At 35.2% G+C, this 12,560-nt stretch overlaps 1 protein-coding gene across 4 annotated transcripts in view; it reads right to left on the reverse strand.

Annotated features, from left to right (window-relative positions):
- Window positions 1-484: 484 nt before the first annotated feature.
- The window catches only part of LOC101893612 (forkhead box protein O), a 131,098-nt gene continuing 119,022 nt past the window's right edge, over window positions 485-12,560 (reverse strand). For 3 of the 4 annotated variants that reach the window (XM_059127169.1, XM_059127168.1, XM_059127171.1), the window contains 6 exons: window positions 11,320-11,612; window positions 6,352-6,597; window positions 5,838-6,024; window positions 5,526-5,754; window positions 5,271-5,392; window positions 485-1,459 (listed from right to left, as the gene is read on the reverse strand). In XM_059127169.1, coding sequence (XP_058983152.1) covers window positions 1,028-1,459; window positions 5,271-5,392; window positions 5,526-5,754; window positions 5,838-6,024; window positions 6,352-6,597; window positions 11,320-11,612 — 1,509 coding nt within the window. In that variant the 3' untranslated portion in view covers window positions 485-1,027. The remainder of the gene's footprint in view (window positions 1,460-5,270; window positions 5,393-5,525; window positions 5,755-5,837; window positions 6,025-6,351; window positions 6,598-11,319; window positions 11,613-12,560) is intronic. The other variant, XM_059127172.1, reaches the window with a different exon arrangement.

Genomic DNA, 12,560 nt, shown 5'->3' on the forward strand with positions numbered 1-12,560 from the left:
AAGATATAAATTAAATAAGTCAATGAGCTGATATGTCATTCCATTGAAGAAATGGTTGGTTGAGACTTTGTCCACAAAAAAAAAAAAATATTTCCTTGAGACAAAAGCAATTCCTTAAGAACAACATTTTAATATATTCAGCGCTTTTTTCTTCTGCTCTGCCAAACATAAAATAGGTTCATTCATATTCATAATTTATAACTGTGTGAAATTATGAAAGACGGGCTGCCGGAGGAGAGCGACAGAGAAAGGAGGACATTTTTATTATATTAACATAATTTATGTGGAAATGCCATTTTAAATTAATATAGACATCTTGGCCGGCTACTAGACTTCATACACCCCGCCCCCTCCTGTTTCTTTGTTCTGACAAATAGGGGAGGAAAACATATTTCTTAAATTTTACTTACTTTGATTTGTTAAACATTTCCTGCTACAGCTTTTTGGAATGGGAGTTTAAAAATGTAGAAAAAGCTAGTTCGGGTTTTTTTACTGTACAATTTTGTTATTTATTTCTTCTTGTTATTTATTTTTTACACTATTGTCCTTAAATTATCCTTTGTTTTCATTGTTTTTTTTTTTAATTATATTTTCTTTAAGATGTTGTTGTAATTGAATTAATTAGAACAAATTTTTTTTGGTGAACCTTTGCATCAGTTCTCCGGTATAGTTTTTATTTCTTGTTTTGAATTTATTATTACCAAATTAACTATTTTTTCCCGGTACAAAACAGAGCTGAGAGAAGTTTTGAGGAATTTCACTGGTTCAATACATGCTTGCGGGGACAGACAACTTCTCCTGCTCCTCACAATTGGCGTAAGCTATGCTTACGTTTATTGTTTTTATTGTTACAGCATTCGACGTGCTTTGCTGTATGGTGGTAGGAGTTGGGGTTGCTGTTATTGCTGCTACTGACGCTGCCGCTTCCGCTGCTACTGCTGCTGACATATCCATTTCTGCTATATTGATGTTGATATTGATGATGTATAATGGGACTATATGGGAAGTATTGGACCAAACGGTTGTATCAATGCACCCAGGATGGTGGCGTTACGACGCTCTGCTGTGGATATTGTACTATGGCATTAAGATTGGATGTTGGCGATTGTGTCACCGGCAATTCTAGGCCGGTTGTCATTGGTGTATTATTGTTGTTGTTAAGCATTGGCGGTAGCTGTTGTTGTTGCTGCTGCTGTTGCTGATGTTGTTGTTGCTGCTGTTGCTGTTGTTGTAGCATTTGTTGTTGCTGCTGTTGCAAATGAGCCTGCAGCTGAGCATGCAATTGCTGCTGTGTTGTCAGAGGTGCAGTTGTTGTATTGGCTAATGTTGTCGCATTGTTTACGGCTCCCATATGACCAGCATTTGAGACACTGTTATTTACATTGCTGCTGCTATTGACATCTGTCAGTGGTATATTAATGTCGAGTAGACCATCAATGCTTATTTCCTGTTGCATTAGCTGAAAATGACGGGAAAATAGGAATATGTTTAAAATCTGTTTAAAAAATAAATAAATAAATAAACAATAAACTTAAAGTTCGATCACTAAGTCAAAATAAATTCTTTGCTGCGATGAAATCGTGACATTGGTAGTAAATATTGCAAAGCTGTTAGTTTCGTAAAAAAAAAAAAAAACATTATTCTATAATAGAAAGTAATATGGAGATTATCTGTCAAGTGGCAAATACGGATCTCTATTGTGCCAGACTAATCGAGATTGTTGAGGGTGATGTCGCCCTTCCTCGAACAACATGGCATGACTGACTATATACAATGTCTTTCCATTGAACCCCTACAAATATGCGAGAAAATAATTGGTAATGTGGCAAATACGGATCTCTATTGTGCCAGACTAATCGAGATTGTTGAGGGTGATGTCGCCCTTCCTCGAACAACATGGCATGACTGACTATATACAATGTCTTTCCATTGAACCCCTACAAATATGCGAGAAAATAATTGGTAATGCTGTATTTCTCTTTGAATCTATGTTAATGGTGGGCAACTTGGAGCATTTCTCACACTGAAGGGAATTATGCCTCATAGGTCATAGGTCTTTGTTACTGCCAGTGGCTGTTCACGCCGGCGGACTTTTTTTATTTTCAGTTGTATCAAAACTCATCTGTTTTGTTGAGACAGACATTCTCATTTTAGTGCGAACAATGAATGGAGAGGTTATAATTGGATCCAATTTATGAAAGTATCAGCATAAATACTATTTAACATGGACTTGTCAGGTGTTGCCGAATAGAGACCTGAGAACCACATTCGTACTTCTAATCTCCACCATTATTATTCAGCATTCAATAAAGTTTTACAAATGCATCAACCTTTCTCAAGAAAACTCAGAAATAAGGATTCATCCTTCAATTCCAATTTTTACTGTATAATCTACTTATAAACAGAATATGGTATAGATCAAACAATTTTCCAGATATCGCGAAACATGCTATTTCAATTATTTGACAGGAATGCAGTAATTCTTTTTAATAGAAACGTTGTTAAACTTTCTTTTGTTAGTGTAAAAAAATAAAACAATCAAATAAATTTTTGAAAAAATAACAAAGAATAAAGTTGTTAAAAAGTTACTGAATATAGAATCTTTTCTGGTTGAGCACCCAATTACAATTCAATTGATTATTTCTAAAACTTCCTTACAACTTAGATTTTACTAACCCGAAAGAAATTTGTTAAAAATCTGCCTATAATTAGCAAAATACTGAACATCCGGACGTGCCATTATAAGAGGGCAATAGAAAAATGCGGACATACATTGACAATGTTCCATTACCGGATGTACAACTTATAACGTACTATAAACACCAAATTTTAAACAAGCCCGTTAGAAATATAAATATAAAACCAGTAAAGAAAGGTTAAAAATCGGACGGGCCCGACTTTATGGTACCCCACACAATTATGCATATTTAATAGAGTTACATCTATCTATATCCAAATTTGAAACGATCTCTATAAATTGATAGCTGATATATATAGGAGCTATAGTTATATCTGAACCGATTTTCACCAAAATTGACGTACATCTTTGTAAGTTCAATTTGGTCGCTCTTTGGGCTAATATTACACATCGAGTGCACAATAAAACATAAATCAAATATACAGAGAGATATGAAAAAACTAAAAGTGGTGAACTGCCGAATTCGGGTTTCTCCGATGAGAAAACAATCGTTGTCCAGCAGTTTGTAAACAAACAAAATGATCGTGTTTACTTGCTAAAGATGTCAGCTGAAAATGTGCACCTTGGGTTTGTCACCAGAACTCAGGCGCCGGCCATGGTGATGGTGTGGACCGCCATAACAGCCGATGGTCGCTCTCCGCTCGTATTAATCGACCGTGGCATCAGAATAAATGCTGCAGGGCGCATTAAAGCCTTGGGAACCCAAACATTTTGGCCACAGACCTTGGACATTCCAACAGGACTCAGCGCCCTTGCACTCAGCACGCGCTACCCAAGAATGGTAACAAAATGAGGTTCCTCGCTTCAATACCAGCGCACCATGGCCAACAAAATCTTTGGATACCAATCCCTTGGACTATTGTGTCTGGAGTATTTTGGAATGCAAGGTTGGTTTGGAAACGCAAGTTTACCAAAGTGTCGATCACCTCAAGCAAGCGCCGGAAATGGGCCAAAATAACGCAGATCAACACTCGGCTAACATTCATTGGCCGTTTGAAGGCCATAATTCGTGCCAAAGGTGACCAATTCGAACAAATCTAAACTTATTCTAAAATTTGATGCTATTTCAAATATTTTTGGATTCATTCAATTTAAAAATTGTGGCTTTTTACTTTGTTGCCCTGTATTTTCCCGAATATTGTTGATATTTGGAGATAATATTGTTGGAGGTAATTTTAAGGTTGTTGGAGGTAATTTTAAGGTTGTGAGGGACAAAAATAACAAATCGGATGAAGGATATATATGGGAGCTATAGTTATATCTAAACCGATTTTCACCAAATTTGACGTACTGTTTGTAAGCTCAATGTTGTCGCTATTTAGGCTAATATTACACATGTAGTGCACAACAAAAGACAAATCAGACATATACACATACATAAAATAACTCTATCTAAATATTGACCGATTATCTCAAATTTCAGTAGGGTTTACCTTGGGCCAAACAAATGATTTAACATATACACACAGACGGACGGACATCCATAAATCGACTCAGAAAGTGATTTTGTGAGGATCCTCAAAAATAACTATGGGTTTTTCTCGTTTCACTCTCAATGTTACAAAGAAATGCACAAATATCTTTTACCCTGACTACAGTCACTGACCGTTGAATAGAGATGCACCGAATATAGAGAGGCACCGTCATCTGGATGCTAGGGAAAAAGATTATTAGACAACTCCATCAGAATGTGTGGCCATCAGACAATGGTGGAAAGTGATAGGAGGTAGAACCAAATTCGAACAATTTTTAATTTGAAACAATCAATGTTATTGGCATTTTTAATGGTTCTATCCATGGTATAATAATATCAAGGTAGGGCTATGATGATAATATGTCATCTTTGTTTGTTTATATGTGTGTTTTCTTTTCAATAACAAAAAAAGTTGTTCAGAAAATATTCAAAATGTTATTTCAACGTATGCAGTTATCGCGGTTTTCAATTATTTATTCAAAATAAATGCAACAAGTTGTTTGATTTTTCATTGTTTTGATACTAATTCCGACATTACAAGCCAAACAGGTAGACCTCTATGCTTGCAGTTTTTTCAAAGTTGTCCTACCTTCTCTTCATTGTACCATGGTTCTATCTAGGTAATTTTGTCTGTGTTATTGTTCATTTAGGCGTCAGGATGGGTTTGCAATCATTTTAAGTATATATTTATGCCCCACGCTGTGATAGAAGGTATTATGTGCATTTATTTGTAACATGCAAAAGTATAATAGCATGGGTCAATGATTCTTTGGTGATTTCCATAGAATTATATTTTGAGTCGACTTATGCATGTCAGTTCGTCGGTTCATCTGCCTATCCATGTTTTTTTTTTTTTAAGAAAAGTATGAGTGAAATTAAGATGAATACCACATACGTAGTTCTTTTGCTTGACTCCAATACCCTATAACAATAAGATATAGCTCCCATATATATCATCGTCCGATTACACGATCCATACCTCTATCTTCATTTGTTAGAAAAATATGGATTTTTGGCACATGTGTAAATTAAACAGTAATTTTTTTGATGGAAGTCAACATGGACTTAAATATTACATATATTTTTCTTCAAACTTACCTCTTCAACATTGCACTCCAAACCACCTTGAAAATTTTCTATATTAAATTCGTCAATTGGTGCCGCCTCATTGTTCAGAGCACCCAAGTATTGTCCTATTAAAGTTGATGCGCAATTATTATCTGGAAAATATGTCAAAATCAATATATGCCACCGCCACCACCACAAATACAATAACAACTAAATAAACTACAACAACTACTAATAAACAAAAATATTTACTAAACAACAGAAGATCTTCTTCGGCGGTCTTACCTTCTAAATTTGAGCTATGTTGTTGGGTCTGTTGCTGCTGCTGCTGTTGTTGTTGTAATTGTCTTTGCTGTTGATGCTGCAGCATCAAATGATTGGAGCCACTGCCATCGGATGAGACTCCTGAGGCACCATCAATAACTACATTGGCATAAGTGTTTAAAGAATCCGATGAGGGTTCACTGTTTGGATAGGCGGGTGACATAGTTTGAACTGAGTTTGGCGAGAGGCCCTAAAAGGGAGCAGAGAGAGAGAGAGAATTGGAAAGGAAATAAAAACCTTTTGGTACTTGGTGACTGGTCATTGTGTACATACCTCACGTGTTGTACGCAAACAGGTGCAGGTGAGCGAACGATGCAGCATACATTGCTGTGTGGGCAAATTACTGTAACCCTGTGCCATGGGGCCATTGAGCGTATAGGTTGGTTGCTGTTGTTGTTGCTGATTGTTGCTAGGATATGGCGGTGGGGGTTGAGTGGGCATTCCCGAAGCCGTGCTAAACCTATGCCAGCCATATGACCGTTTGTTTCCAAAAAAAGATCAAAATATAAAAAGAACACTTGACTTTATAGATCGGTTTTTGCTTCGCATTTGACAATATTGACAGAAATACTTTAAGGATTTTTGTTTGGAATGCTATGAAACAACATCAAAATCATGCAAATGTTAATTTTACAGTGTAATATTGTTAAGCTTAGCTACATGCATTGCTTGGAAAAAATTAATTTTAGTTTTTTTTTTTCAACATAAATTTTGAAATGAGTGGGGAGTTTAAAAACAGAAAACCAAAACAAAAACAACACAAGAAAAAATCAAAATAACAACTGACCCTTGTTGTTGCTGTTGTTGCTGTTGCTGCTGCTGCTGTTGCTGCATCCGGTCCTTTTGCAGTGTCAACTCCTCGGCCATGGAACCAGCCAACTTGTCCATAGTAGCAGCCGATGCTGAATTCTGATAATCAGCCGGGAAACCCCAATCGTAGTCCAAATTTACCAGAGGTCTTGGACTTAAACGTCCACAGGAACTGGCATTTGAAGAAGCACGTTGTCTAAAGTCCGGCGATATGGGAAAACCACTAATGGCATGTGTGTGTTAGATGTTGTATGCGAAAGGAAATAAAAAAGAACAACAAAATAAAGAAAAAATTTAAACAAAAAGCAACAAAGAAAGTGTTGTTAAAATTAAAAACAAAATGCAAGAAATTAGAATTAAGTTGTTTTTTGGGTGAATAATTTAATCTCACATGCGGAGCAAATGTAGCTAATCTACATTTTTAATCGCTACAAAAATCGATTTGCTTTAAAATGCAAGCTCGTAAAGCAACTACAAAATTTTAAATCTATGAAACAAATAAAAAATATTAAATTGTTAAATTTATTTTTTCTGTAAATCTTTTATTTTTCTTTTCATACCCTAAATTCCATGTGTTGGAAATCTTTTTCGAAATCTTTAGACTTTTGGACTTTTAAAGAATATCCAACATTCATGCACAATATTAAAGGAAGTTATTATTATTCAAAACGTTAACCTTTTGTGAGGGAAACACAGCAATAAATGGACCCCCATTGCATTTTTAATCCTAAACTATGTGCTAACTAAATATTGCGATTTGATCAATATGATCTTTTCATGTTTTTAAAATTTTCGAAATATTAGTCCTGCACATAGGATGTTATGTATGGGTCATTCTATCTCGCCAAGCTGAGTCGATCTAGCTATGTATGTCCCATCCGTCTGTCCATGTTAAATTGTAATCAGACGACAGGTCGCAATTATGATCCCGATTCTCACGAAATTTTGCATGGAGATGGAGAGATGATCGCAAAATGTTTAGGGATTGACATGGATCAAAAACAGAAAAAATTGTTATGTTTGTAGTTGGTTGGTAGAGGTCAGAATTTGGTAGAAGCCTTTCATCGATGGTCATCGAATTATATTTGGCGCATGATAAACCATAATTTTTGTGAAAACAAGTAAAAAAAAAAACATTAAGTTCAGCTGGGCCGAACTTTTAATACCCCCCACCTTAGGGTAAAGAAAACATTTTTATATAAAAGTATCTGAATTCAAGCGTGTTTCACTTTAATCTTCATATACCAGTAAGACAGTTTGGATAATGCAGTTAAACTTATCAAAAAACCATAAAGTGAGTCAAGCCGTTATATGGGGTCATACGAGAACGGGAACCTCTATAGGCAATTTAATACTTCTGGTTTAATAAAATACCAAATTTAAAACAATTATGTAGGTAAATGTGATTAGGACAAAATACCGAATATCGGTGGGTATCGTTATATAAGCGCTATAAGAAATCTTGGAACTAAATATTCAATATTCTGCCACCGGGCTGGGACCCATTATGAGCTACAAATACCAATTTTTAGACAAATCCGTGGGAAAATGTGGCAAAAATCATTAAAATACCGAATATCGGAAGGTACCGTTATATGGGGGGCCATACCAAAAAATGCACCTATACATACAAAGTTTCGCCTCACAAGCTGGAACCCACTATACCCTACTAATGTCAATTTTTAGACAAATCCGTTTAAAACCATGGCAAAACAAGTAAGCAAAGGCTACAGTCGAGCGGGCCGACCGTTGAATACCCTACAACACTATAATAAACGATACAGTTTATATAGGCGAGATACTCGAAAGAATTCCACAAGATATTGTGACAAATAATAAAAGAAAACCATCAGGTTTCGTTCTCTAATTTTCGAATAATAGCAACTTAAACTAATTTGCTCATTTCCAATTTATTGGTAGATGTTGCACGTAAATGGTCTTCCTAGATCTGGAACCAATATTTCTCAAAGACCTATAATTTCTTAGAAGTGGTAAAATATTAACATTTATTATTGGTTTTTGACTGAAACGCATCTATATGAGATACAGACATTTGACTATATTCGTTAACGAAATAGTCAGAAGTGCGTCTTTCCTGTGTTTGTGAATTCTCGAAAAAGTCTCTGGAGTGGACATTTTCGTATTTAGTCTACAAAAGTTGGCAAACTATTTCACACATTGAATATTTTTGGATGGCCATCCAAAATTATTTGGCTTTTGCAATGTCCGGTAACCCCCTTTCAAATGTGCGTGAGGATCGGGCGATAATTACGACCTGCCGACAATTTTGCAGTTTTTTGGTCCATTTCAACCCCTAAATATATGGCGATCATCTCCAAAAAAAGTAGGCTTCTATTCTGACCCTCATCTTATCCCCATGCAAAATTTCGTAAGGATCGGGCCGTAAATGCGATCTGTATATGATATCATGATATCCTAAATACTTAGTTTTGTTAGCTGTAGAAATATTACCAAATGTTTAATTCAAAATGAAAATATGCCAAAAATATGACAAAATTGAAAAAATATGAGAAAATTTTACAAAATCAATATTTTCATCTTTAGAGAGATATTTTTATGCGATTTTTTTAGACGTTTTTTCTTTCCTGCCAAGAGGCCATTCTGAATTAATGAGAACTGTCGAAATCAGTTCAGCCGTTCTAGACATATAAGAGATCTTTCAAGCATATCTTCTTTGATAAACATATATATCGCACATATTTTGCTATATATCCGATTTTTTGGATGTTAACATCAATGTAAAGGTCAGAAGTAACCTTCTCATGGCTTTGTGATTTCGCCGGGATTTAAAATATTCGCGGTTTAATGAAAAATTTTGAATTTTTTCAAAACAAAATATATGGTCTATTTTACCCGCTAAATATTATCCGATGACCACCCAAATTGGTAGGCTTCTTCCCCGTCCTAAACTCTAGCTACATGCGAAATTCCGCGTCGATTGGTCTATAATTGCGACCTGTATAGCTACTGCAAAATCCGACATTTTTTCAGTATTTGGTCCATTTCAACCCCTAAACATTTGGCGATCATCTCAAAAAGGAATAGGGTTCTATTCTGACCCTAGCCACACCTCCATTCTAAATTTCGTAAAGATCGGGCCATAATTGCGACCTGTAGAGTGATTACAAATTAACATGGACAGACGGACAGACGGACAGACGGACGGACGGACATACATAGCTAGATCGACTCATCTCGGCGAGCTAGGATGATCCATATATACTTTCCTATGTGGGAAACCAATATTTCGTGGTGTTACATAATTTTTGGCCCAATCAAACTTATAATACCCCCAACACATAGTGTTGTAGGGTATAAAAACATCAAAATACCGAATATAGGCAGGTACCGTTATATTGGGGCTATACCAAAACGTGGACCTATACATTCCCACACGGGCTAGAGCCCATTATGACCTACAAAGACTAATTTTAGACAAATCCGTGGAAAAATGTGGCAAAAATCATTAAAATACCGACTATCGGAAGATACCGCTATATGGGGACTATACCAAAAACGTGGACCGATATATCGCATTTTTAATACCAACCATCACAGACACAATGCAAATTTATGTGTTTGTTTTCTCTTTCGAGACGAGCTTAATGATCTGAAATTTGCAGTGAAAAGGAAAGCCAGATAGACACTATCACACACTCATCACTATGCGACGCGTTTCGCCGTTGGTTAAGCGCCGTTGGTTAAGTGGATGATGGCTTACAAGGGCCGTTCTCTGGAAAGTAGTATATATTTCGAACTTATTGCAAATTAGCATATGCGAATTATACACTAGAAACTCTCCAGGTTCGACTCAAGTTCTATTGGCAGATCTTTTTCACAGCAAAGTTTTTGTTTTTGTAGTGATGGATTTTTTGTCCACAAATTGTTTTCCTAAATTTTGAAGCTCTACGTCAAATAATGTGGGCTGTATCGTGATTTCAACAGACAGACGGACTTCATTAAATCGACTTAGATTTTTATGCGGATTATGAATATATATACTTCATGGGGTCTACCACGAATATTTAGGGATGCTTCAAGGTGAAGGGTTTAAAAATACCAAAATTTCCGCAAATATTTTTAATTCCCGCAAAAACGCAAATACACGAAAAGGTCACTTTTGACTGTTACATTGATGTTCCAAGAAGGGAATGTTAGTTGGACCGCTTATTACTCATGAACGGCTGGATGGATTTTGACATTTCTCACCAATTCAGAATGGCGTTTTGGTATAAAGGATAAAATTTAGAAAAATCGCATAAAAAGATGCTAGTAAACATATGAATATTTGTCTTTTATATTTTTAATTTTTGTCATAAATATAGGGCAAATCCTATGAAGATTTGCATGGCCTTACGGTTTTGGTCAAAATCCAAGATAAAACTTTTGCAGGACAATGTAACATTATTTTAAGAACGAATAATAATAAATAAAATAAAATGTTCGATTTGAATAGAAAACATTATTTTAATGTGAAGTTTCTGTTTTTTTTTTTCAAAAGAGCGAATAAAGCCCTTTACTACTTTATTCGGTTTTTATGAAAGCGGAAATCGTTAAAATATTTATGAAATAATCTCGATGAAATATTTATGAAATGAAATAAAAAAAAATTGAAGCAACTAAGCTGACTTGTGTTGCATTAATATAAAATAGCTAATATATATTTTATTGCTATAATAAACTTAGTTATTCGATAAATAAATGTGCAAAATTTTTCGAATCACAAAATTAAAAAAGATCAGATTAATTTCGCTCAAAAATATAGAAATAACTTCAAGCATCTCTAAACTACTATTGCTATAAAGTAAATTGTAATTTTCGATTTAAAAAAAAGAAACAAAATTCTAAAAATAACTACAAACTTTTATCTATTTAAAGTAAATTTAATAAATATATTCTTTGTTTGTTTAAAGATAATAGTTACCTATGCAATGGACTCTCGGGAAAATGATCTAGACCTTCACTTATACTACTGCTCGGCGACGGAGTATTATCTTTGATACCGGTCACACCAGCCTGCCGTAGAGCTTCGACACGTTTCTTGGCACGCCCCCGACGTTTTTCATAGCGCGACGTTTCCATGGAGGCGGCACGTCGGCGCACCGATTTGCCAGGTTTTGCATCCGGATTCAGCATCCACCACGAAGATTTGCCGGTACCTTCGTTTTGTACACGCATAAAACGATTATGTAAAGAGAGATTATGTCTAATTGAGTTCTGCAATTAAATAAAAGAGAGGATAATGTTTTAATAAATTAAATCGATGAATTATTATTAATTATTATTATTAATTAATTATCTGAATTATTCTTGAGATCCGAAAGACAGAAAGTTTATAGCAATTAATTTAGTTAATTTAAGCATTGGGTTCGCTTTGGTTCACCACTCCCCCCCCCCCCCCCCCCTTTTTGGTATTTTTTGTTCTTTTTTAATGTTGTTAAAAGCTGTCTTTAAACGGGATCGTAGCAAGTTAAAATATCATAAGTCATAAAATTCTATAGCTCCTAGAAGACGTCAAAAGTCTTAATCTTACCTAAATGCCAAGAATTCATACAAAAGTTGGCGCAAAAGTAATCCTCCTATAAGAAAATGCTACACATTTTACGATTGGCCCCTAATGTCTTAATTACACGACAAACATCGGAATGTCTATTTGTAGGCTGTAATTAAGCCATTAGGGGGCAATCGTAAAATGTATAGCAGTTTCTTATGGGAGGATTAGTTTTGCGCCACCTTGTATAATAAAAACACATTTTAGGGTTTATGGCCTAATTTTCGTTAGTTTGTGAAAAAAAATCTCCAACAAAGCATCATTTTAGAAGGATGACGCCAAAGACAAAAGTATTCTACATCAAGTTTCACTATAAGCTACAAAAAAACTGTACACCAAAAATTATTTGCATCAATGTTTCCCAACAAAAACCCAAAACTTGTAATTAATTTTTAAATACATTTCTTCTCGCACTTTGTTCGAGTTGACACCTGAAAGCAATATAAAATAAACCAGTCAAAAGTCGGGCAGTGTCGACTATATGATACCCTACACCACTATGCATATTTAGTAGAGCTCCCGTAACAAAAGAATTTATTTCAATATTGGAGAAGGATTATATTAAAAAAATATATATCGGAGCCGAGTTGCACAAAATGGAAACATACGTCCCA

This window comes from Musca domestica, unplaced genomic scaffold (assembly GCF_030504385.1).
Source record: "Musca domestica strain aabys unplaced genomic scaffold, Musca_domestica.polishedcontigs.V.1.1 42, whole genome shotgun sequence".
Lineage (NCBI taxonomy): Eukaryota > Metazoa > Arthropoda > Insecta > Diptera > Muscidae > Musca > Musca domestica.